Here is a 27896-nt window from a genome sequence, read left to right on the forward strand (position 1 = left end):
ATGGAAAGTCATTAGAAAGAAAAGATTTATAGTTTTGTAAACATATACTATAGACAGTGGAACAAACTGAAATATAATCAAGGTTAACATTAAATATATTTAATATTCTAACTGAAGTGATGGATTTTGGTTGTCCAGGCAATACAAAAAGGTATCAAAACTGTAAGATGATGTTTAGTCCTGACAAGTCCTGTTCCTGAGGCATAACAAACCTGCTTTTTTAAAATCTCTTCCTCCTTCAAAGCTTTTGTTTCAATCTCCAATTAAGGTGGCAAGCAAACCCCATGCCTTTGGGGAATCAGAAGTGCTCCTGCATCCAGCCTGGTGCCATGCAATGGATATTGGGCATGCATGGAAGTGAAGATGAGTGCTTTCTGCTAGAGCTGTAATACCTCAGAATTCATTTCAAGGGAAAACAGGAGATAAGAAGATAGAGGAGAAAGCATTGAAACTTACAGACTTCTAAAACAAAATTAAGTAGAAATAAGCAGGAGAAGAATAACAGTACAGTGCAGGCAAGCAAGAGCTTCACAAGATCACAGTGAGAGGATGAAACAACAGATTACAGATATTTCACAATCTCTTGTTACTAAAAATAGATACCAAGCACCTAGAAAATAAAATTACTACTATCGTAAGAGAAGTTCTCAGTCAGGAAATATTTGCCTAATAAAAGATAAAACATAGGTATATACTCTTCTCTATTTCTGCTTCTTTACTCATTACCCAGGACATCTGTATAGAATCAGGAGATCTTTTTCTATAAGACAGCCCAGCCTAACTATTCCTTACTGGATGCCCAAACATAATTAGCAGGCATTTCAGAGAACCTTTAGACTGTCTTACCTCTTTCTTTTAAAGGTCCCTGAATTTACTGCCCTGCAATCACCAACTTCCCACTCCACTGAGACGTCCCAGTATGCACTGGGTTGTCGATGTCAGTAACATCACTGATCGGCGATGGAGCCGGGAATCTGCCTATGAGGAAAAGGTAAGTTTGATTTTATTCAACATGGAGCAGATCTCCAAGGTTTTCTTTCTAAATTCTTATTTTATATCCAAAGTGATTTAAAATAAGAATACTGAAAACATTAAGAATCTTGATGTCTGCAGGTTAGATGAAATGCCTGCTAATTAGTAACTACACCTACAGGGGGCTTCCAGAGGCCATAAGCTACTTAAATACCATCTAGAAATAAAAAAAAAAAAAAAAGCATGAAATTGAAGAAATCATCTTTTAATAGTTCTTATTCCACACTTGAAGTGCTGGATTGAAGCTTCAGTCTAGAGATGCTGGAAGATGCAAAGGCAACAGATTTCAAGTGTATGGCTTTGTAAGTCAAATTAGATAGAGAATGTATATCCAAAGCAAAACCACATACATGAATACATAAGTTACTTATCATATATTTAGGCTATATATATTTTTCTAGAAACGTTTGAGGGGGGAACTGTATACTTAAGTGAAATTTCAGTGTGGCATATTATTTCAGTTTTAGTGACTCTAAAATTAGGGTGGATAATTAGACTTTTTTTCCTCCCAAAGCTATGGAGAGTATACATAGAGACTGGGATTAGGATGCAGGAGCTGTAAACTCCTATTTTCATGTTCAAATCATAGAGTATTTAAAAAAAAATAAAATAGAAACAACAACCAACAACAAATGGTGTCAGGCAAATGCTTTAAGTTAAAACTAGAAAGTAGGTGGCATCAATATACCAACGTATTAGTCCTTTCTGAGAGAGAATGAAGAGACAGAGCAAGTGCAGAAGACAGTGAGAACGGCTGGGTCCTTTGAATGAAAAGGTTGACTACACATGGTTTTTGCAGTTGCTGTGGCCCCAGTGCTCCTCTTTTTGCAGTATGGATTTGCCTCGAGGTTTCTCCAAGAACTCCCCAGCCCTGACAGTAAAGCACCGTGCCATGACTCGTTCACCTGGTTGACACTTCCACTGCTGAGCTCTGTCTTCCCTGCTACATTTATTTCGTAAGGTCAGGTGAGAGCTGCAAGTAATATTATTCCAATAGAAGGCTCCAATGCTTGAATTTTCCCAGTTTTTACAGTACAAAAGGCAAAGTTGTGCAAGTCTTGTCCCCTCCCTTCACCAAATCAGAAATGACCCTGTTCTAAGTTAAGGGCTGGTTCTGCTTTCCAAAAGAAACAAAGAATGTACTTTGTACGCTTTACTGGTGTAAATCTTTAAACAGGTAAATAGTTGCTATAAATTCCTATTTCACGGAAACAAAGTTAGCAATGCATCTCTGTGAGAAAAGAAACAAAAATTCTGAAGTTACAGATAATATCCTTTTTTTTGTTTCCCATGAAAAGTTTAAACATGAAACATCACATTATCACACACGCAACACTGGAACACGAGCAGTAAAGATCTTGCAACTACCTCTCCTTGATGCTTGGTTCCCCATGAGCAGATCGACCCCTGGTGCTACAGATGCAGCATCACTGCATAATGGATCCCAGGTGTTAAATCTACACATCAAAAAGTTTTTTCAAGACTTTTACACTTACATTCTTGTATTGCTAGTTTTATTTACTATGACTGCCTTCCCACTCTGGTCCACGTTGTGCTCTAATCCAAAATAAGCTGCTACCCTGTGCAACAGCATTCTATGGTAAGATGTCATTGGGGGAAACTTTTTTCTTGGAACTCTGAAAGAAAGGAATAGTACCTTTATTTAATAACAGGAACACTCTTGAATTCCTTTTTTTCCTATAAGAGTACAGTACTTACTCATTATTACCAATGAAATCTAAAATTTCCTGTTCTAATTTCAGCAGCATCATTCTGTCCCTGAAAATAAAAACACAGCAACTCACAAATGAGACACTCCAATAACTGCAGCTGTATTCATCTTAAGAATACACAGACAAGATCTGTGATCAAGGGATGGTGGCAGACTGTAAACAGGACCAGGAGATGTCAAATGCAGTATTTTTAGGACAGAGTATTTATTTTTTACTCAGATATATTTTATTGAACCCGCCTAGTGAAACATGCTGTTTTCATCTCAGAAATCAGAATACAAAGATCCTCCAAGTAATCCCTGCCCGGTAGCTCAACAGAAAGCACAGTCATTGAGAAGACAGTCTCAAGAGGAAGGAAAGCAGTGACTGGGTTGTTTCCCACTGGTTAGTGTGGGGCAGTAAGATTTGCAGAGGCCTCAACTAGCCCTTGGATTATGAAGCACATCATGGGATCACAGAGACACAGAGTGACAGAGTACCGATAACACAAGGCACCACTACAACACACCAGCAACTACAGGGTTAAAAGCTGGAACATGCTGCAACCTGATGGGATATTAAGAGAAGATGAAAAAGCTAAAACTCAAGGTGATAGAAATTAACATTAGCTGAAACACCATAAACCAAGAATCTTAAAAATGCTTGTGCCAGTTCCCATAAATCATTAACATGTAATGAAATTAACTGTCTCATGGTTCGTAATTTGTGCACATCAGATAATTAAGCTTCCCAGTTATTGCACATGTAAACCCACAGCAGACCTTCACCTACAATCTCTTATTTTTATTGGGATGCTTTATGACTTCAAACACAAACAAAGTATGAGTCTAGCAGAGGTCTGTGCTTTCTCATTTTACTCTATAGGACAAAACAATGTTGGACCCTTATATTACAGCCCTTTTTACATTTTTTGCCAATAAAATTGAATCCAAATACATTATCACATCAGAAATCATAACTATAATATTAATGAATATGAAATAGGAGTGGAATAGCTTTTGCAACAGCAGCACAATTCCACTGAGTTAATTTCTTGCCTTGTATGTATAAGCCACAGAGCTAGTATGAAACCCCACCACGGAAAGGAACAAAAAAGACAGACAGCAATGTACCACAAACCTCAAAGAAACAGAATCCTGTCAACTCTGTTGTTAGCAAATGATGGACTTGAATTAGATCAAATTTGGTTTCTGATGTGCAGATGTATATCTCTAACTATAGTTATATGGTACAGCTTAAAAAAAGTTCCTTTGCCTATAAATTCTATAAATTCAGAGCAAAAGAGATTAAAAGTAAGAGAAGGCACCTTAGTCTCTAAGAAGTAGACGCTGAAAGAGTACAAGTTTTAGAGGCATAGTATCAGTGTCTTGTTATGGATAGAGCTGCACAGAAAGAACTAATTATCTGCTTATTAAACACTAAAAGCTCTTAAACCATTTCAATGTCCTGAACCTCTGTTCATATAACACACAAATTGCAAATGATTGGTGCAACGAAATCTCATCCTAAACAACTGACATACAGTGTTAGACATGCAAGGGACACACACAAAAACCAGGTTGTGTTATACCTCAGGCAATAGCAAGAAAGAAAACCAGAAAGTTGGCATTTTTGATGCTTACCTGGGATTGTTTTTTAATGTATTTACTAAAAATTCATGAAGATCTATACCAGTGGAATCTGTGTATTCTTGGCTGGAATCTAAGGGTGGGGCAGAAGAGACCAAAATTACACTTTGAAAAAACATTAATACTATTTTTCTTTTTACAAGTATTCCTGATAACGGTATTTATGAATCAATACTATATAACTATTAGGCATGTGATTCCCAAAAATAAACATTTGCAATTTCCAGGGAAAAGGCTCACAAATAAAAACGACAAGACAGAAAACCCACCACCACCTCCCCCTTTATCCTAATTCAAGTGTAATACAGAAGCAAAAGCTTCAGTAACACTGCCAATCTACTAACAAATTCCTATGTAAATTGAAGCAGTGGATCACCTTGAGTCACCTGATTTCTCCATAGACTACATTGCACAGTTGTATACACTTCCACAGACCAGCAGCCGACCCACAGAATTACTGGGTGTTGCCCAAAGAAATACTGTCATTCAGAACGTAACAGTTTAACCTTCACAAATGTTATTTTGTATTACTAAAAAAATCCTTGTTTCGTTGGACTTTCTTTTCACAACACAATATTTAGAAGTTTTCAAAAAGAAAGTCTCACAATGTTCTGTCTCCTTTCTGGTTTCAGTGAACAAAGTATTCAGTCTCATTTTGTTCTCTAAAATCTTTCAATGAAAGAGGTAATTTAACACCAAATCTTCCCTTATGTGAGCATCTTCCAGAGTTCCAGATCTTAGGAGTAAAAGCTAGAGGTGCTTTAACGGTATTTTTGGAACTAGGTCTCTTCCAAGAACTACTTGTGTGCCAACCCAGCCTCAAGCTAGGCACAACTCAAACTTGTGCCTGCATCCCAGCTCTTCCAGGTCTTTTTGTGGCCGCTGTGGAGAGCGGCCACTGCAAATTAGATTCCATTAGCAACGGGGGGACAACTGCACAGAAAAGGATAGGATTCAGTGGAGACGGAATCCACACAGGCTTTTTCATTAGAAGAAACACTGCCAGTAGAGCAGCCTCTTGGCATAGTGGGAAACTGGGTGACCAAAGCATCCAGGCTCCAAAAGCAAGACCCAGATTTTTCCTGTGGGGGATCCAAGTCCACCTGAGCACAGGGAATTTCTAGTTCCCTAAAGAAGTGTGAGAGGGTGTTCCTTTATCTGCAGAGTTCACTATACTACCAATTGTGCCTGTATATATTATCAAGGCAGTATAAGTGAAACCAAGCAACTCTGAGCATTTCTGGTTTGGGATTACTTTTGAATTTGAGGAGGGGAAGAAAAAACAAAATAGGGTAAGCCTGGTAAAACAACTATAAGACTGAATAATCATTTACTTTTGTTTTCTTAATTTGCAAGTGAGCAATAATTTAGTTATAATTACTAGAAGACTGATGCTTAAATTCCATCATTTTCTATTTTGGTATATCCTAAATTGGGAAATAATTACCTTCCAAAGGAGACATTGGGTGAATTTATAAGAGCTACCTCTCCCTTAGGCATTTTGTCACTTTGTGCTCAACTTCTTATCATTACCTAACATGATGGGTACTTTCTTTTTTAGATGGTGGCAGAGGTGGGAGTTTTTGTTGGTTTTGTTTGGTTAGTTTTTGTTTGGGCTTTTATTTATTTATTTTTATTTTTAGACAGTGGGTATGTACTTTAAAGGTTGAACAAGCTAGCTCTGAAAGAACACCCTAGTTTTTTAAGGCATCATTTCAAAGACTGAGACTTATAAATGCAGTTAAGTTCTCAATTCCAGTGCTTTTTATTTCACAAATACCCGGCTTCGAGCTGGGACAAGATGCACTGAAATGCCACATGAGGAAGACCTTATGGAATTGAGGGACACAAGACCAAAAAGTGCTGCCTGTCTCAAAAAGGATTGTAGCTTGAAAGATATTTCTTACACACCAGTTGATCCAAGATGTTTAGATAAACATTCTGGAGCCTTTATTTAAAGCAAGAGCTATACAATGATTTGCCAACTTCAAGTACATAAAATCTTCTGCCTTTAGAAGGCATTAGGAAACACAGAGACGGGCTTATGTCATTAATTTTGCAGTTCTATTCCAGGTTAAAAACCAAAAGATTTTCAGCAGATACAACAGATCTTCAATCCAGAATTCAGAAGTATTAAAGTGAAAGCATACTACTTGTCATTTTTACTTATGCAGTTCCACCTTTGCTCTTAAACTTTATAAAAAAATCTTAGTGTTTATCAAAAGTAAAATAAACAAACAAGAGCAATGACTTCTGTTGAATAAAGATCAGAAAAAGTACAACGGTAGTTTTCATTCTCACCTAAGTTTTGCAAAACCTGCAACAACAAAGCCCAGGAATAAGGTAATAACTTCTACTGACTAGTAAAGTCAGTTTTCCAAAGAACACTTGGGCACAACTGAGGCAACACAATTGCCCTCGTGCTGATCTGCACAGCTAGACGGGCCAGAAAGGCATAGTATTTGCTGGAGTACGTGTGTTTGATGGAGCCTTGAAAGCACTGTATCCTCTGGGACCAATTCCTTCTCCAGCTCAAAGATATCTGATCTATTTGCCTCATTTGCTAAAAAAAAAAAAAACCAAACAGGTAATGTTTATGCAATGATGTCCTGGACGCAAACTGTATTTTCCTAAATATTCCTTATCTACACAGTACATTTAAAAGCAGAAGGACAGATAGCAAACCTCTTGATAACATTTTTCTGGACAGTTTATCACTGGATTTTTCCTTTTCTGTTTCATCTTTTGCAGGCTTTTCTTCTTTCTCAAAAGATTGTGACAACTGGATCTGAATTTTCTCCTGTCAAAAGTAAAAATCAGTCATCACAGAAATTATTTCAAACAATACCTGCAGGAGAACTGTTTTGTATTATATTACCTGCAAAATAAAGAAGTAAGAAGGAAAATAATTGCCTCTATATTCTTTCTGATCTCACATGTACTTTATGTGATCACAAAACTAAAATTATTCATCAGCAAATCAAAAACTATAGAGAAGACACAGAAAGCACCGTACACAATTTACACATACTTCCAGGCCCTGAATGTTATTTCAAAATGAACCCAAAGTATCTGGTTTGATACACATAAGAAAATATCCCAGTTTTTCAGATGTATAAATTTCATACAGTCTCTAAGTAATACATCATCCACGATGCTTTTTTCCCCCTCCCATTCTTCACAGTTCTTCACTATAAAAGCTTGTTTCAAGTTTCAATTTGGTCTACACCAAGAAGAAAAAAAACACACACAAACCCGCAAATGTTTCAATCTAAGGCAGACTTGCAATACCAGATCTAAAAGAGGGAAATATTTACAGTGCAACGTATCAAGGCAAAATTCGCAAACTTTACTGTCATCAACACTTAGATTCTTAACTTCTTGTGTATTTTGATAGAGTAGCTTTGTGTGTAATCAGCTCAAAATCCATGGTTTTATACAAGTAGGTGAACCATCATAAAACCTGTTTCCTACATATAGCAAAAAAAAGAGCTTCCCTTTGAAATCATTGTGACATTATGATCCTCTAAAGAGTGGAAGACTGTAAGTTGTTTTTCATGCCTCTTTACTCTTTAACAAGATTGTCAGTGAAGGACTAGCATATTTCAGACAGCAAAACCAGACGAGGCGGGGAAAACGGAGACACCATGTGTCTGAATGACACTCTTGGAGTCAGAGTCCCGTAAGAGCGAGACTCCCCCATTACTTTTTGTCTTGAACTCCTTCAAACGTCACTTTTGTTCCCCCAGATGCCAACCGGGTTGATGCTGTCATGCCCTCCACCCGAGAGCATCTGATCCTTCCCAGCACAAAGAACCTGCCCCTCATCCATTCTTGCCTATCACTCTTCTGTCCTGCACCTAGTCCTTTCCCATCCAAGAACTCATTCTTCCTTCAAACCCATTCTTACCCATATCCAGGCACCTGCTCTAAGCTTCTCCTAAGTGTGTCATTCCACAGACTTGACCTCACTCGCGTAAGCTGGCCACAGTTAAATATAGTCAGGATTCACCAAGACTAAAGACTCTTTCATGTGCAAATGCATCCTTGCAGAACCTACAGCAATGCTCCTCCCTGCCCCAACACCGCTCTCTCCCCCTTGGTCCCTTCAGAGTTGGGCAATGGGAACCCTGTACTGATGAAGTTATGGTTAAAAACCAGTTTCAATATGCATTTTTGGAATAACTTTTTCAAATAAGAAAAAAAATGAGCTCAGTTTTATCAGCTCTCTCATTATGATTTTTCCCCCCACATTAAATGTTCTAATTAAACTTATTAATTCAAATACACCCTGCAAAACAGCATTACAAGTGTGAAGACTTCTCATCTTTTATGAGATTATCTATACCCAAGTCTAATAAAACCCATTACCAATCACTAATAATGAACTCTTTCATATAATTCTTTCCTAGTCTTGATTATTCACTTGGCTACAAACCCTAAGGAGTCCAAAATAAATCTTTGCATTTCTCACCTCATAAACCTGAATATAATTCAAATGAGCCATTTGTCACTACAAAATCCTTTACACCTACCGTTCACCTAGTAGCTGCGTAACAGTTACTTGAAGAAGAAAGAAACATGGTTTATGTCTTATTAAGAAATTATTTCTGACTTGTTTCCACCAATATGTTATTCTCCATTTTACAATAATACTCTACAAAACTGAGTAAATTGAGAAAATTTTCAGTCTGGTTTTCCTTCCCTAGAAAACCAATTGACTACGCACTCTGAACTCATCCACAGTAAAAGCACACAGCAATAGTTTAGTCAAAGCATTTCAGCAAGTAATCATTTTCATACTCCTTTCCCCAACGAGCTAAAAAAGGAACAGCCATCTGAACAGCCAGTTTTATCCCTACCACCAATTTACTTCAAAGTGTGATACAACAGAGCTGTGTACCAAAGGGCACTTTCTTGTGATTTCATGCTATAAAAACTGTAGCATCTAATTAAATATGACCTACTTGACTGGAAAGCTGCTGAAAAATCTTTTAACTTCTATTCCCTAAAATTATTTTAATCCCACCATGTTTGTAGTAGGTCTCTGCTGGCATGCTGATTTAACAGATTCCTCACTGTGACTCAGATTACCTACCTGAAGTCCTCATTGTAGCACAAGAAATTGTTACCAAATCCTGATTAAGCAAGAAAAAGCCAAACAAAAAGCAAAATCCTCCAAACCATCAAACCCTGACAAATTCCTGCAGCTCAGAACACTTGGAAAAAAGGTTAGAGTCAGGAAACATTACAGAATATTACTCACAGGCTCTACATCTTGGGGTCTTGGCTTTTCACCAGCCATCTCTAAATCCAACAACAATCTGAAATTACACAAGTCACTATAAACTAACATTACAGACTCTGGCTTTCTCCCCCCACCTTTGGGCTGTTTTATTTTGCCAAAGAAGAAAAGGTTTGAGGTTTTGAAGGTTTATATACTTGTTACCCATAATGGTAACTGTCATTCATGTGAAAACAGCCCTTCCTTAGAAAGAGATGAAATAGATCATCCTTTGCTAGTGTTTGTACTTTGTACTAGAGCATATAGAATCAGAGCAACCCCAGTACCAAATATTTAGACAAAGGAAGGCAAGAGAATAAAGAGTTAGTGTACTTACAAAGACAAAAGATCAAATCAATCAGTTATGTTCTTCTTCTTACAATAAATTGATAAGCTTGTACTTTAATATCACTTTTAGTGAAGGGTTGCCAGTTCTTTTAAACACTTAAAACTTTGTGAGCTCTTACCTAGGTTTCTCAGTAAGGAACAATATCTTTTTTCCACGTTGCAATTGCTCAAGAATATATAAACAAGTGTATCAGAAAATAAATTGATCTGCTTGAGACAATTTGTCTGGTCTGTCAACACTTTCACTCCCGCCTCCTGAGGAGAAGCAGCCAGCAGTGACGGTAAGTGACTTCTACACCGGCATGTGCCCAGGAGTTTTCCCCTGCTAAGAGCAGCTGGGCACACTAGTGTGGAAGGGCTGACTGGTGAACAGCCACAGGAAAGACTACAGAGTTATCCCAAAACTCACCCCAGTTCCTAGCTGAGTAAGTGTATTTTTCACCGTATCAAGGCTAACACTTTCTAATAATTAAAACTTGGGATTCTCAAGTATTTTCAGCAACATTACCCTGAATTTTATTCTTCCTTACTCTTAAAATCCATTTAAAGTACAAATGCAAAACTGGAAGCTATTTTTCAGTTGTTCTCATGCCACCAATGAGAGCTATGCGAGACAGTCTCTCACTTTACCGAGCCACTGGACCTCCCACACATCCCAAGCTCAACCAGCGCATACACATCGTGCTTTGAAAGTGTGGGATTTGAGGCCACCAGCAGGCGACTGGTGCTTACAGAACTCTTCCATGCCATTCCCAAAGATTCTTTGGGGAAAAAAGGCAAAACGGGTGAAGAAATTGCCTGTATGAGTTGTTACAGAGAGTCATGGAAGACCTGTGCCCCATGGGATCAGCATCAGAGCTTGCAACTAATTCCTACTTCTAACTCTTCTCCTCGACATGCATTTCTCCACTCTATAGGGAAGAATTAAATTTGTTCTTTCAATCATTTGCATAGTTATTGGGATTCATAAGCCATTTTTTCTAGATTACTGTTTCCAAAGAAAACTTGCAGCTAGATCTAATTTTGTTTCTTAATATACAATCTGGTTTATGGCAGTCCTTTTGTACAAACTTAGATTATCACACAATTAAATTCACTCTGTAGCACTGGCCTTTACATCTCTTCTACTACTGCAATAATTCCTCTCAAGAAGAACCTTGCAGTTTGCAGCTAAGGACAGATTCCCAGAGGACACAGTAATAAACGCCATCTGCCGAGAACGCTTATTCTAAATGTCTGATTTTAAGCCATTAAATACATGATGCTGTATAGTGCTGGAGTTTTTTTACAATCCTAATGTTTGAAATATACTGTGGATGAGCAGCCCATCAAATTAGGATTATCTCCTCCTGTAATTAGATACAGTGACTGAAGAAGTTAAACCCTACTGCTTCAGGCTAAACAACTAAGCTTGAACTAGATCTCATAGTAAATTTTGTTAATCTTATGCAAACCAGCATTGTCAATCATTGTAAATAGCATTCACTTTTCTGTTGTCTTTTAATCTCTTACTCTGCAACCTATACCAATCCAAGACTTAAATTTTCATCAAATTAGTAGTTTCAACATTTCTCTAGTCAACTCAACAAATATTGGTATATTAGTGAAGGACTATAAAAATCACTATTTTCTTAGTTTTCCCAAGAAAAAACAAGCCACAGCCTAGATACTTTGTAGTTCAATCTTACAAAGTTTTAATTCGCTTGACAAATATCTACAAGAGTTCTCAACCTGCCTCCCTCCCCAAAACTGAATTACCGCTCCCCCAGCAAAACCCCTCACACCCTGCTTTTCTGCTGGTTCCCTCCCCTTAAGGAAAGCGAGACTTTTCAGAAAAAGACTGTTTAGAAGCTTTTCAAATAACAGCGAAATAAGTCACCATGCTTTATGAGTAAGCCACTAAGGATCATTTCAGTTTTGTTAGGAGTGAAAAAAGAGCAGCAAGAAAAGTATTTTGATGCCCCTCATTCATTTATAGAAATAAAAGCATAATAGTATTTTGCGCTAAAATCAGACTGGTATGAAGGTAAAGTCAGGAAAGCTAGATTTTATTTTTAATTCTCTAAAGTATTTTTACACACTTTGTCTAGCTTTTAGGAACTTCAAGTGTGTTACATCTTAAAAGATCAGTTTTCAGACATACCTCTGGCACTTGTTAATAATCAGCAATTATGACTAATATGCGGGAATTCAGTTAAAACATCAGAACTTAAAACTGTTTAATTTTTCTAAATATAAAAGCTGATAAATTATGCTGCATATTAATCATCCCTTTTCTGTCTTACTGATGGCAGACAGCAGTTAAGCAGTTTAAAACTGCCTCAAGTGCACTGTAACACTAGAAAGTTAAAACAACTAACAACAACTCCCTCTTCCTGTTCCCCAGATATCAACCATTACAGTTCAAAAAAACAAAGCAGCAAGTTCTTCATCTGATTTACCACCTTTATTAAGGCTGTATTAAAAAATAAATTAAAATCATATGGTGTCTGTATAGTTAAAGAGTACCCAAGAGATTTTCTTTTGAACAGTAAATCAAATTGTTTCAGAGACTTCAGTAACGTGATTTTTACCTGGAGGTCCTGTGATATTTCAGCTGTGGGAGGTGGTGGATATTCTTCACATACAGCAAGGCTCCGAACTAACTTTAACTTTGTGTTTGACTAAAGGAAAGTATGTAAAATTAAAAACTATGGCTTATAAAAAATAATATAAATATATCATAAGCCGTTCTTTTTCCATTTATTTTATGTAAAACAAAATGGTTGAAAACTGCATTTTTAATATTTTCAATAGAATAAATAACTTCCTTCAGGAAGAAAATATCCAAGCAATTGCAGCTTTCGAAGGCACTGGCAGCACAATAGAGCACATCTAATGAAAAGTAAATAAAATCTTTGGGAAAGTGTTTCTCTCTATAACAATAAAAAGCCACCAAAAATATAAAGGCAAACCACAAAAGCAGACAACTAGGCAAGACAAAAATCCAACAGAATAAAACAAAGCTTCAATGCCAAAAAAATAAAACTAAAGGTACTTTTCACAAAGTAACAAAGCTTCATCAAGCATGAAGGGCTTCCTTAGCATGCCAGCACACGAGTCTACCGTACCTTCGACCTTTTTGCTGTCTGTCCAAAAGACTGCACTGGCCGCTGAATGACAGGCACAACAGAAAAGGTTTATATTAAACTCAATTGTACAATTTTATTAATGCAAAAGTCTGTAGAAAAGAAAGCTTTAACAGTTATTACTGACATGACGGTCAAATCTGTGAAAGGAACAGCAGGTGCTTTTAGCTGAAGGATTATATGCTCTCCCATTTTCATTGTGCTTGTCCTTGATTTCTCATCTTCATTTATCAACAATAGATATTACAGGACTTTAAAAGGAAGCAAGCATTATTCTTGTTCAGTAAGATCCAAGCAGTTTATTCTCTCAGCCAGCTCCTACATTTTAAATTCTCGTGTCCTAATTTCCTCGGCAACATGACATGCTTTTTATAAATTTTCTTCCTATTCCTGAAACCTACCTGGAAACAATGATATGAAGGAAAAAAAAAAAAAGCATTGCCTCTACCAAGGGAACAGATTATGACCCATCATAAGCACGTTAAAACATGTTGTTTTTTTTTTCATCATAGGAGCTATGAAAGTAGACTTTAAAATGGGCTACTGGACAATTTTTTTTTTTCCATTTATTTTAGTAACTTACTATGCATTAATATGCTCTTTCTCGTTCCAGATCCATCCTTCTATTACTATTGTTTCTCTTAAAAGAAAGCATTACCAGAATTTTGCTACAGTATGCATGATTGAAAGGTACATTTGAATTAACAAAAGAGTTTCAACTATACAGTTAAGAAACTGTTAAACAAACTCAAACCCCTGTGACAGTTACACGGGAATAGAAGCATTTACAATGGCATAACAATTTAAGTACTGGTTTCACTGTAGATCTAAAACTGATGAAGAGACAAGCCTTAACACAACTGGATTTGCTGAGCACAGGCCTAGTATTTCTAAGGAAAAAAGTAACATTGGTAATAAAATTTCAAATGTTGTTTAATGGAAAATAATGGACTCCTTTATGAAAGGGGTAACTATATGAAGACAGCCCTCCCTGCCCGAGGCTCACAGAAGCAGATGTCTATCAAGTGCCTTAATTTCTTAGTAGGACATACATGCTGCTAAAAACAACATCTGACCTAAAGTAAAAGGTTCTACCACGTAAAGGCAGAAGAAACACTATTTCTCTTATTTTCCTCAAATCTCAAACATCTTTTTTGGATGCTGTGCCAGCTTAGCTGAAAAGCAGCAGAAGGGGAGCTCATTTAAGCTCATTTCCCTATATAACAGGATTTTAAATAGCAGCACTGAAAACTTACTGAACTAACCCATCTTTTTTTTTTTTTTTTTTAAAGGAAGCTTGCAGAGATTTTGAGCAGCAAAGACAGTTCAAATGTTCTCATACCTGGAACAATACAGGGACTTGGAATTTTGCTGTTACCTGCAAAATATTTTTTTCTTTCAATCAGTTACGCTGAAAGCAGATGTTGCATATTGAAAGCTGGCACTCTGCGTAGCCCTAGCACAGTTTCTATTATACAAAGCTCCTACACTTTCAAGAACTGGATGATTTCCCAGCCTCACATCAATTACTCCAGCATCAGTTATCTTAGATAGGTTCAAATTAAGTAGTGTAAACTTAAAATTAAATCAGCACTGCCAATGGTATCCTCAGTTCACTGTCAAAACAACAGGCAAAAGAACCTACATCTGGGCAACCGTTTACCTTTTGCAAAATTTTGGAACCTTTGAAGACAGTATACAACTCAAAAGAGTATATGGAAACAAACACCCCAGGTCCACCATTTAGGGAGGGAGGAAAAAAAAATAAAAAAATCTACTGAGTTATACAGGACATAAGACATTTTAAACTAGCCAAACAGAATTTCTAGTATTGTTAACCAAACCTTCACACATAAGTTTCTGCTCACTAATTAGATAAGACATACATATTTCAATTACTTTTAAGAGTGATTTAAAAAAAAAAACAAAACAGAGAAGAGATTGTTTCTGGGAAGCAGGAACCATATCATAATTAAATTTAATTAAGATCTGTACAAAGCATGTCTCTTCTCCTCACCTTACCTCAGTAAATACTCAGGCATTCACTGCAGCCAAAACTTATTTGTTCATGCCAGAAAGTGAAGCAAATGCATCAAAATTTAATTGAGATATTGAAAGTGAAATGATCTAGTATCAAACCTGAATTCTTTGTAGGAATGTTTAAAATTAATGTGGTTTTTGGATTTCAGTCACAATAGGACGAGTTTGATGGTACATTCCTTTAAGCGTTTTAGGTGTGTTGTATCTCACCTTCCATTTTCCTTGCAGAATTACAGTTCTGTTTCCAGGCTGGAAAGCCAACCCAACTGACACTGTCAATTAAGCTGCATTTCAAGTTACTGGGTTTTTTTGTGGTGTGGTTTTTGTTGGTTTTTTTGTGTTTTGTTTTGTTGGTTTTTTGTTTTGTTGCTTGGTTTTTTTAAGATAGGTATTTGCAACCTACGGGGAGTAAGTTAATCAAAGGATATTCAGGGTAGTAAACTAAGGTATTTTGATACCATGGTACTCAATTTCATAAGCACTTGACAATTTTTAGGGACCATCACCAATACCACTGCAGAGAACTGGGGGGTCACTGTAGGAGGGAGATTCTCCCTTGACTGAAATGACTCAAACCTCAAAGTTACATGAGGTAAGTATCATCCCACCCATCATATTATAGAATCATAGAATGGTTAGAGTTGGAAGGGACCTTAAAGATCGAGTTCCAAGCCCCCTGCCTTGGGCAGGGACACCTCCCGCTAGAGCAGGTTGCTCAAAGCCCCATCCAGCCTGGCCTTGAGCACTTCCAGGGATGGGGCATCCACAACTTCCCTGGGCAACCTGTGCCAGTGCCTCATCACCCTCACAGGAAAGAATTTCCTCCTAGTATCTAATCTAAATCTCCCCTCTTCCAATTTAAAACCATTACCCCTTGTCCTGTCACTATGTTTCCTCACAAAGAGTCCCTCTCCGGCTCTCCTGTAGGCTCCCTTCAGATATTGGAAGGCTGCTATGAGGTCTCCCCGGAGCCTTCTCCTGTCCAGGCCGAACAACCCCAGCTCTTTCATATTAAGACTTGTTATCTAGAAACAACTGCCTTGTAAAACAATCCATTGATAGGCATGGATTCCTTGCTTTCCTGTGTGACTTTAAGGATGCCAAAACCTGAAATGCAAGGCCCCGCATCCAGCTGTAACTGTGAGGGATAAGCACCACACACCTGACATGTAAACACGGGAATAAATCTGGTCTGGCTGGACAGCTGATGTGAGAAAAGGCCTGCAATGTAATGTCTGTGCCTGGAAATCCAAACCCTAGAGTCCTGTGATATCAGCAGTAACTACAGTCACAAAACTTGAAGATTATTTGGAACAGTTCCTCTCTCGGGCAAAACCATGCCGACTGAGGGTAACTGCATTTCCACTGGAATTCCAGGACAACAGGCAGTCAATGCATGCTGTAACTGTTAACGCACATGTTCTCTCTTTTCAAGTCTGTGTATTTCAGTTCTGTCCTAATTTCTCTGCATTTACTGTTTTGCTCCTACAGAGCATCTTTGTGTTCCCATTTGTGTAAAAAACAATTTATAGCTACTTTAGAATATGTAATTAGTGAGTGCAAATTAAGCAATATCTTTATTTGCAGCTCTCAAACACTTTTAACAACCTGAGAAAACATTGTGTTAATGAAAGCAAGATTAAAAATAAATGCATGCCCCATTTAAAGCCATTATGGGCATGATTTCAAGACAATGTTTAAAAGCAACTATACTAAACAATTGCACAATGAAAATTATGATTAGGTTTTTGTTTAAAAAATAAAACCAACAACTTTTAAGACCAACTACTCCGCTTCATTTCCAACTACAAAATAAAAAGGAAATTAAGATAGCGTTTACCAAACACATACAGTCATATATATCCAGGCTTTCAGTGGGAGTATTTGCCTGTTTTATTTTTTCTTAATTACCTCCACAGATCATGTATATTAAATACAAAGTACAGATCTGGAGCTGTTACACACCTTCCTCTATCATCACTACGCTGTCTAAACAAGTTGGATAAGAACAGGTCAAGCACAAGATGGCAGACTTAGAAGTGGGAAAGGTTTTGTGAGAAAGTACTATATCTATTTCTGAAGTCCCATCTGGATGTTTCAGAGGACAGGCGTGACATGAGAGACCTGAACAAAGAGCGTGCTAAGGACATCCAGTTTTTCACCTTTCTTCTAAATTAGGTCTCAATTTTAAATTCAGTTAAGGGCTACAGTCCTAACAACCACAGATAGCTTTGTAGTACTGAAGGAAAGAACAGCATGGTCTACAGTTACTTGCTGTCCTGTATTAGTGAGTACTGACAGCAATTTTCCATGACATAGTAGAGGATGACAGATGGAAAAAATAGTTTCACCATTGGACATAGAGGCATTTTCAACAGTTCAAAAGTAACTAAACAAGAATCTGCTTGATCATTTATCTGTTAAAAAGTATTAAGTCACGTATTTTGGAGACAAAGACAGGGAAACCCTGAGAAGGCCAAAACAGCTGGGGAGAAGGCAAAGAAAGGCTTCAGAGAGCTCAAGCTGTGGAATAGACAGAGAAAACAAAGGTTTGTGCTAGTATGGAGGGAAGAAACCTGTAGAAAGATAGAGATGTCTAGTTGTTAATTCCTCTAAAAGACAAGGAGATCTGCTTAAGTAGCATAAATCCAAAAGAGAATTATATTCAATACAATATTTGCCTTGCCCACATCATACCAGCCTCCATCCTTCCGTGAGGCATTTCTTGTTGGTGGTATTTTCGTTTTACTCTCCACAGCCTGCAAGTGCTTTTTCTAATATGCAGTGACATGCAGTTTACTTTTTCTCAGTCTTTTACTGCCTTGGCAATCATCATTTACATATACTTATTAATGGTTATTTTTCAGTGCAGAGATGACAGTATTTAAGACTATTACTCTTCTTCCAAGACTATCATTCTTCTTCCACCAATTCCCTTAATGCATGGATTGCAGAATAAGAACATACCTCCTTTTCTGGATTATACCTTAGCCAACGTGAATAGTTACAGAAAGGTTAATATTTTTTTTTTCCTAAGTCTTTCCATTAGTGAATAAAAAGCACTATCCTGTAAGATAAATCCAGGTTATTTCAATATTTCCTGATACATTAACTTCATAGCAGCAGTAATCATAGTGGATGAAGTATTACCTGTCCCATCATCCAGTGACAAACGCGAACTTCAGACCCCGTATTCTAGCTGATTCAGAATTAATTGTTGTCTCCCACCTCCTAATCTTATCCAGGTCAGGTGACAACAGCGATTGGTGAACCAAAACCTTTTTGATCACAAAAACTACCAGAGTACCGACATGCACATGACTTCTGTAAAGGTATTTTTTCATATGAGTGCCTCTTATTTCCAATCCCATTTAAATGTTACTTGACAGTCAATTCCAAATATGACAATCCAAAAAACTTTCCCTAATAATCTCTACATCAATTATACCACTCACACTGCCTGAAGAAATCGAGTGGTAGCCATGTACTCTAGTAAGATATTTTTCTCATTCATATTGTACCCCTAAACAGTGTGAGGAGCAACAAATAAGTTACTAATGCACAACATCTCAGAATAATCTGGAATCTATTACTCCTGTACAAGAGCAAAACCAAGCAACCAAGCCCCTCACCAAACCATTGACAGCACCAACAGATTTATTTCTCTAGACTACACCGACACTTGTTTGCAAGAAGGCAGATTTGCCACTTGAGTCTCATAGAAGTTTCGACACGGAAATTTGTTGAACGAGAAAACATGAATGAAATTTTTCCAAGTTACTGAACTGTATGAAAATAAATAAACCTTAATTTATTTTTTAAGCTCACTACTGGGATATTCTATTGATTAAAGAAAACACCAGCTCAGCTATAACATCTACCAGCTTTTCAGTAGCAGTTATTTCTCATATGTTATAGGAGAAGTATTTCATTTTAAGGATTTATTTTTTCCATAAAATTACTGATGCCAGCCTTAATAAAGCCAGCAGATATTAAAATGTAAAACCATATTGTTATTACAGTCGCCTACAAGATTTATTTGTAAGCAATTTAACATAGCAGATAGAGCTTACTTCACTCAGTGGAACATTGAATTGTTAGTCTTGAACAAAACTACTCCCAAAAGAACTCAGTTCTCAATAACAAGAATCTAATAAGCTACTGTCCTGTTTTTTCAATCCATAAGAGAATACTGCCACACCCCATATCTCAATTGAGATTTTTATCTGAAAATTGTTTATTCTTGTCAAACACAAGCTTCCCTGTTTTCTCTTAGAAATTTGCCCCATTTTCTAGGCTGTGCCAGAAGATTTCAGCTGCTTTCCTTAACTCCTCACCTCACCCAAGACACCTACAGTCTTCAATGACCAAGTGGGCAGCCTCAGCCCGGAATTAGCTACTTTGTCCCATGTGAGAGAGACCCATCTCTCAGGGTTCTTGAGCACAAACACTAACTGCACAACTGAACCTCAGAGGTATTAAATCTGCTGCCTTAAATTATTAACACATCCATACTGGTGTGTTCTTCTTTAACACAAGATATTTTCATACTATTTCCCCCTCTCTCTTTCTCACTTGAAATTTGATGCCGCAATTTCTTTATAGGTACATCTCCCGCCTTGCAAAGGTCATTCATTTATATGCATCAGCTCTACGGTGTATGCACGAGGACTGCCTAAGCTTTCCTACCTAATAAATCACATACCAAAACTGTCAAGCAGTGAAGAATGGATGAAAAGGGAAGGTACAGGGACTACTGGCTAGTAGCCGAGATGGATAATAGCTCACCAGCTCTATCTGCCTTCAATGTAGGGAGAAGAGGCTGGACCTCCTGCTGGTGGCTAGGGCAGGACCCAGACCTACTGGCTCAGCAGCTCTGCTGATTTGATTCCTCTGACACTTGGGGATTTGGATTACCTACATCCAATTACTTTAGCCTTATACTGTACAGTTCTGCTGTAAGAGTTACACCTGAGCCACCTGTAAGGTGCACATAGCTGAAGAGCCCTACATTGGTCACCAGACATGCTGCGCTGTGCTCCAAGTGCTTTCTTCATACAAGCAACACTAAACATTTTAGCATTTTGATCAAACCACACTATTATTATAAAGCGTATTCTTAATGTAGCTCAGTCTCTGAAACTCTGTCAGGATCCAGCAACAGCAAAAGACAGCTTGAGTGCAGAGTTTTTCTCTTGTTCTGCTACAATATAAAAAAAACTCAACTTCACACGTGCACTCAGGAAAACACAAAGACGGACAAATTGTCTGGTTCATCTACTTCAAACAATTAAAAATGGCTGACTTTCATATTTACATCAATATAAACAAAGAAGTGGGGCAAAGGAAGAGAGAGGAAGCAATAACCATCCTACTTGCTTTCCTAAGGCCAGTCAAGTTTTCCAGACTTGTTCCAAAGAAATACATAAGACAATCATGAGAAAGGGAGAACAAGATACAGACTTATGATATATTAGTGAAAAACAAAGTGGAAAAAAACTTACCGGCATATTGTTTTTGCCATCAGGACAATTTTCATCCTTTTCCACTTGGATCTGCTCCTGACTTCCTGATTTTATAAGGTTTTCAACTGGGTCTGTATCTTTAAATTCAGCTTCTGAACCCTTCATTGCATCAGTTTCATCTTTTACAGTAAGAATATCAGACATCCTCATTAGAAAAGGTTATTTTAAAATTCTATAAGAAATATGGAACCTTTAGGACAAAGAAAAAGTGGATCACTGAGTAATTTTAACTTAATTAAAAAAAAATTACATACTTACACAGCTACCCAAAATAAACATGATTTTGCTGCAAAAACGATGCCCCTTCCTGTTATGATGTTTTTTCCTGTCTTGTATCAGAGGAAGAGTGTGATCATTTTCTCTTTAACCACTTTTATCAAGAGGCTTATAATAACACACATCTATACAAATGATAACTAAGGGCTACGCTGTAGGATAACGCTTGCAGATTTTCCCTTCTGTATTTAAAAAAAAAAAAAACCACGCCTGCGCATTCAGATACTCCAAATCAAACTAGCTTCCAATAGAAACAAGGGAAGCTCTTCTTATTTGAAAGGACAAAAGAGTTACATATAGATTCATTTTAAAGGGTTGAAAGTAAATAATTGAATCATAATGCAACAAGTGTGCAAATACTCATAAATGTCATTAAAACTTTTAAGTTTCTAAGTTGCCAGGTAACAACTGGGCAAGTTCTGAATGTAGGAACTATCCTACCATCTAAACGTAGCAAAACTAGTCTTAATAAAAGCAAGTACTCTCTCAAAAGCAATAAAAAAGACAGAAAAAGACAGCTTTGGTAATTAGGATAATAACAAAAATTATAGGTAATTATAATTTATAATAATAATTTATAATAATAATTTTAAATACTATATAAAGATAACTCTAATGATTAAAGCTATAACAAAACCACCCCAATTTTCCTTAAGAAATAAGAAATACAACTTCTTGTCATTAATCAGCTACAGTGCAAGACGCAAAATCAAAAATTTCCATTTCTTAAAAGAAACAAAGAATAAGATCTGAATGCTTAGAGTACTTCCTAGAAAACAAATAACAATGAAATAACATTATGGAAAGTCTAAGTAAGTATCTGATTTAGTACCTGATATGTCCTACAGTTTGGGGATTGTGATCTCTCACAAAAATAAAATAAAATACTCCAAAGTTCCTTTTCACAGTTGTCAACCAAGATGTCAGTTGTAATGAACCATCTGGAATCTGGCAGGAGGAGTCCCATGTCCTTATCCCCAGTGTAGAGTCCTGGACAGAACTATGTTGTCTTGAATCAGCAAGAACATCCCTTTTGAATGCCTAAAAATCAACAAAGAGAACACATGATACTTTTATTTGGAGTGGGAGGGGAGAGGGAACATGATGACACCCAAAAACCTAAATAGTCATTTCAAGAAAAACAAGCACAGAAGAAATCAGCATTTGTCATATCTCTTCATTCTACTTGCTTTATCTAGCCGTAATAACATTTCTCATTAGACTCCCAAGATATTTCTGTACTAGAGTTAACACGTAGTCACAATAAACATTCTGTTGGCATTCCTAGTGAAGCACTGTTTCTATAAACAAGCAGGTATCTTCCAGAAGAGACCGAAAACACAGTTTGAAATAAGCAGCCCAGCAGGTGTGGAGGAGTAACAGGCCATGAGATCTCAAATCCCTGTTCCCATAACAGCATTTTTCTCTTTGTCATAGTTAGCAATCTACAAGCACAATACATGATCCATATTTTAGGCAACTTGAATTACAGAAGACAGTTTTCAACAAAGTTAATTGCCCTTGAATGAGGATTTACAAATTTCTACAAAACTGACAATGTTCCACCTTCCCTCTTTCAGACTTGCTTTTCTGAGAAATAATAACACCACCCCCGAGGAAGGATGCATTTGAAGTGGAAGGCAACAACAGATATCTAATAGCAAACAAAACGCAACCGATACATGTAGAAAAAATATCCTAAAGCAAAGAACAGAAACAACTCTTTTTTAATCCTGTGAAAGATACATTGAAATAAAACAGCTGAAAAGGCTCTCTGTATTGCATTCCCCAAACACTTTCCTCATGACTAGTCAGGGGCTTATTAAAAAGAGTACAAGTGATAATAAACATCAAGAACATCTTCTGTCACCTCAGCTGAACTACATAATAATTAGAATTGTTTCAGGAAAACAAAGAAGTGAAAAACATCAGAATTGTTTGAAGTCAAATTAAGAAACAATTGAGACATTTATTCCATGGTTGTAAACACAATTTTAATCGATGTAGGTGAAGAACCTGCACTAAACTGTTCTTTTTTTTTGAAGCAAAGAGCTGCACTACATGGAGGAAGAAAGGATGGAAAGACAAGTCATGCAACTTGTCTCCAACAAGTTGCATCTTAGCTGAAAGAATCTGAAAGCACTTAAGCATTCTGCAATATGAGGTCACTAGAAAGCAATTAATATAAAAATTACAAAGTCAGGTTGTGACAACGCCCAGCCTTTTATCAGTTTTAATAATTCAATGTAGTAATTCAACAAAGAGTTTAATACAGAATAACGTAACTAGCTGAATTTAACACTGACTTTACATGAGAGAAAAGCCACATCCTGTTTCAAGAGAAACCTGCAGAACTGAGGATGGGAAGCAGGATTTACAATGAAACAAAAGAAAGCAAATGGTGGTGAATGGAATGAAGTCCAGTTGGCGACCGGTCACGAGTGGTGTCCCACAGGGCTCGGTACTGGGGCCGGTTCTCTTCAACATCTTTATCAATGATCTGGACGAGGGGATCGAAAGCACCCTCAGCAAATTTGCAGACGACACCAAGCTGGGTGGCAGTGTTGATCTGCTGGAGGGTAGAGAGGCTTTGCAGAGGGATCTAGACAGGCTGGATCGATGGGCTGAGACCAACGGGATGAGGTTCAATAAGGCCAAGTGCCGGGTCCTGCACTTGGGTCACAGCAACCCCAGGCAGCGCTACAGGCTTGGGGAAGAATGGCTGGAGAGCTGCCTGGCAGAAAAGGACCTGGGGGTGTTGGTCAACAGCAGGCTGAACATGAGCCAGCAGTGTGCCCAGGTGGCCAAAAAGGCCAACAGCATCCTGGCCTGTATCAAGAACAGTGTAGTGAGTAGGACCCGAGAGGTGATCGTCCCCCTGTACTCGGCACTGGTAAGACCCCACCTCGAGTACTGCGTCCAGTTTTGGGCCCCCTACCACAGGAAAGACATTGAGGTGCTGGAGCAGGTCCAGAGAAGGGCAACGAAGCTGGTGAGGGGTCTGGAGCACAAGTCTTACGAAGAGAGGCTGAGGGAGCTGGGGCTGTTCAGCCTGGGGAAGAGGAGACTGAGGGGAGACCTTATTGCTTTCTACAAGTACCTGAAAGGAGGCTGTAGAGAGGCGGGGGTCGGTCTCTTCTCCCAAGTTACAGATGATAGGACAAGAGGCAATGGCCTCAAGTTACGCCAGGGGAAGTTCAGGTTAGATATTAGGAAATATTTCTTTACTGAAAGGGTTGTCAGGCATTGGAATGGGCTGCCCAGGGAGGTGGTTGAGGCACCATCCCTGGAGGTATTCAAGAGAGGAGTTGACATAGTGCTTGGGAATATGGATTAGTGTTGGGTGGTGTGGTGGTGTGTGTGTGGGTTGCGTGTGTGGTGGTTTTGTTTTTGTTTTTTTGTGTTGGTTTTTTTTTTTTTTTCATTGGTTGGACTAGATGATCTTAAAAGGTCCCTTCCAACCTCTGTGATTCTGTGAAATACTTAATATTCTCTACATTCCACAGCAGTACCACCAGCATGTATCCAAATTGCTTTGTATACACATAAAGATACTGCAATCTCCTGATCCCTTCCTGGAAAACAACTGTAAAAACAGCAGAAAGTGACTCTTCAGAAGATACATGCACCAGAAGAATGAAGAATAATGTACTTCTCCCTTGCCCCCAAATAAACCCTGCAAAAGAGATTTGGGCAAGAAGAACTTTAAACTGTTTTTTCAACAGCATGCAGCATCCAACACCTCTTCCCGAAGCGCTAAGATAAATTAGTTACAAGTCTGAAGAGAACATGTCATTGTGCTGAGCTACTTGGTATGACTGAGAAGATGGTGATGGCGTGAAAGAGCAGCACAATGGCCCACAGCCTCCCAGGTTTCCTTGCAGGTGAGATTAAAGCTTGGCCACAGTTACTGTTTTAGATCTGAAGAAACATAACAGTTCGATAAGAGGTATGAGATACTATAGACATTTCGACTTAATAAATCTTATTGCAAAGAAGCATGGAAAAGAAAGATAAAAGATGGGCTGTGATTCAGGTCTGTAAAAGACCCTATTCACTCAATCTAATGGAAGGGAAAGGACTACAGATGAAAGAACAAATTGGAAATAAAAAGATGCAGAAATGCCACAAAGGATATGCGTTTCTGTTTGTTTGTTGAGTTGGTTTTTCCAGACAATCCAGACGGTGATTTAAGATTTCTGAAGAAGCCCAGATTAACAACCTTTACTGTAAACAAGACTTCAGTTGAGATGCTGTTGGGTTTTGTTGACTGACGTGTGATTTGTATTGTACTTCAAGAAATGTTAAAAAAATTACAGGCTGAAGACAGAAAAAACCCCACTTATGTCCAATTGCAAATATAACCTTAGAAATTAAAAGAAATTTAATTGCTACTCCCTACACAAGTCACAAATGTAGCAACTGTAATCAACATCTTGAAGTTTTTTATTTAATTATATCAAATTCACTAAGAGCTTCTGATCCTTTGCACCACCATTAAAAAAAAAGTCTATTAGCATACCTAGTTAGCAAAACTCATGCTGCAAACTATTTGCTTTCCTATGCCAACCCAGAAAACTGGTGCACAAGAAAAAAAGTCCTATTTTCTACAACAACCTAACTTCCAGTCACCTTATAACTTGTTATGAACAGATTTTCCGCCTGCAGATAGATTTAAAGCCTGCAGATTTTGCGCTACAGTAAAACGGACAGAAAAGCCGTGTAGTGTAATCGACAAAAAATAATACTTTTTTTTTAATAGAATGTAGCTATTTTGAGTCAACCAGACTCACTATATGCACACAAGTAAATGACAAACCTTGTGCTTCAGATTAACAGCAAAACACATATAACAGAAAGATGAATTTTTGCTCACCTGAGAAAACCCACAATTTTTTTATTAATTCTAGCCACAGATTCCATGAAATTGGTAATGCAACCTTGTGTTCTTGACCCACAATAGTGAATTACTAGTAATTGGATAACTTTCCATTTCTGAAGTTTCCTCTAATTCAGACAATTTCCATAGCTGAGATAATTTGATTCTAGTTTCTAAACTCATATATATTGGATTAAAAAGGACTTAAGGAATTTTATGTGCTGCAGACTGGGGCGGGGGGATGACAGATCACAGTCCATCCTTATGAATCCCATCTCTTTCACCTCCCTATATATTTGGATGTTAATTTCTTGTGCCCCATGCAGGACAGGAAAAAGGAGAAATAAGCAAGAAGGCAGACCTTTAGAGTGACTCTACTGTTTGGAGTGAAAACAGGCACTAGTAAGCAAACTCATTAAGTTGATTTACCCCAAATCCCAACACTGGCCACAGACTGGATGGCAATATAGACCAATATGGGCCAGCAGATTTTAAGAAGAGGGGCAATTTAGGCTCTGCCCTAAAATTAACCAAAGAGTTGAAAGGACTGAATATTAGGTGTTTGCACTTAAATTCAGACAGGTAGCAACAGGTCTCATGAAAAAGGCCTTCCAATTCATAGAATCATAGAATCATAGAATTCATAGAATTCATAGAAGAGATTTAGATTAGATATAAGGAAGAAATTCTTTACAGTGAGGGTGGTGAGGCACTGGAACAGGTTGCCCAGAGAAGTTGTGGATGCCCCATCCCTGGAAGTGTTCAAGGCCAGGCTGGATGGGGCTTTGAGCAACCTGCTCTAGTGAGACGTGTCCCTGCCCATGGCAGGGGGGTTGGAACTAGATGATCTTTAAGGTCCTTTCCAACTCTAGCCATTCTAGCCATTCCAATTCTGGTACCTTTTTTAGGTGACAACAACAGGCATCTGCTTTGATAGACAGGAAGTACAAGGACTTGTAAGTAAGTGTGGAGGGTAACATAATTATCTTTAACCTTTGGGATTGCTGTCTCCATCTAAACACACTGACTGTTGAAATGTATGTTCCTCCCCTTCATCATCTTGGTACCACTGTACCACCACCATTCATCCTAAGTCCCATTAATTCTTTCTGAAAACCAGTAACCACTTTTTCTAAGCAACTATTCTGAACATACTTCTTTTCAGAGAGAAAACTGTTATAATCAGTTGTGAGATGGAGGTCTAGTACTATGTAGGCATATGCTTTACAGTCAGAAGAATCATAAAAGCTGTCAATCCTGTGCTCTCATTGCTCTCTTTTGCACAACCCAAATGACAAGTGATTAAAAAAAACTCCACAATGACTTTGCTCAATAGCTTCTTTTTTATGACAGAAGCCTCCTCAATCATGATACATGAAAAAGCCGCTGGGTCCTTTGTTTCAGGTTCTGACTTGAAAATCATCATATGTAAACCCGCTAAATTGACTTGTAATGAGTGAGGATATTTCTGGGAACAGGACCTACTCAACTTAATCCAATTTCTCTAATAGGCATCAAGACTTCTATCTCGTTCTTGTTAGCAATGTAGATGGAGACAGGAAGCTTTTCTCTGCCCGTGATGGAAGAAATAAATTCTTTTTCTTTTAAAAAGAAGGTAGAAGACAGACGGTGATTTTTTTGTTCTTTGTTAAAGCTATTATTGATATCATTGCTGTCAAACTGACCCCTGGAACAGCTGTCAAAATAACTGGTATCAATCAAATTCAGGGCAGGAAACTGGATTAGAAGGGTGGGGGTGAAAAAAATCTACATTCAACACACAAAGTGGACACACTGTCAGTAGAAAGGTAAAATGAGAATTTATTTCTTAAATACGCTTCTGTTCACCAGGTATTCCAACAGAATTCTTGCACAGGTCTGAAGAGTATCCCTTGTTGTGGAAAATATCCACCTACCTCATTTTCATTATGACTAAGTAGTTTACCCCCTAACCTGACAGTCAAAATCAATCAGTGCTGAATTTCCAGTGAGGCTTGTAGCAAAGTCATTCAGAAATCTCCAG

At 37.8% G+C, this 27896-nt stretch overlaps 1 protein-coding gene across 8 annotated transcripts in view; it reads right to left on the bottom strand.

The window, feature by feature from the left end:
- Nucleotides 1-27896, bottom strand: part of R3HDM1 (R3H domain containing 1) — an 87093-nt gene that overhangs the window by 33140 nt on the left and 26057 nt on the right. For 4 of the 8 annotated variants that reach the window (XM_074144769.1, XM_074144772.1, XM_074144771.1 and 1 more), the window contains exons 2-7: nucleotides 21827-22035; nucleotides 20698-20908; nucleotides 7079-7193; nucleotides 4388-4466; nucleotides 2752-2811; nucleotides 2529-2669 (exon numbers count right to left, since the gene is read on the bottom strand). In XM_074144769.1, the coding sequence (XP_074000870.1) occupies nucleotides 2529-2669; nucleotides 2752-2811; nucleotides 4388-4466; nucleotides 7079-7193; nucleotides 20698-20868 (566 nt within the window). In that variant the 5' untranslated portion in view covers nucleotides 20869-20908; nucleotides 21827-22035. Of the gene's footprint in view, nucleotides 1-2528; nucleotides 2670-2751; nucleotides 2812-4387; nucleotides 4467-7078; nucleotides 7194-12598; nucleotides 12689-13135; nucleotides 13178-20697; nucleotides 20909-21826; nucleotides 22036-27896 lie in introns of those variants that run through there. The other 4 variants (XM_074144766.1, XM_074144773.1, XM_074144768.1 and 1 more) reach the window with 4 other exon arrangements.

Source organism: Numenius arquata, chromosome 3, assembly GCF_964106895.1.
Source record: "Numenius arquata chromosome 3, bNumArq3.hap1.1, whole genome shotgun sequence".
Classification (NCBI taxonomy): Eukaryota; Metazoa; Chordata; class Aves; order Charadriiformes; family Scolopacidae; genus Numenius; species Numenius arquata.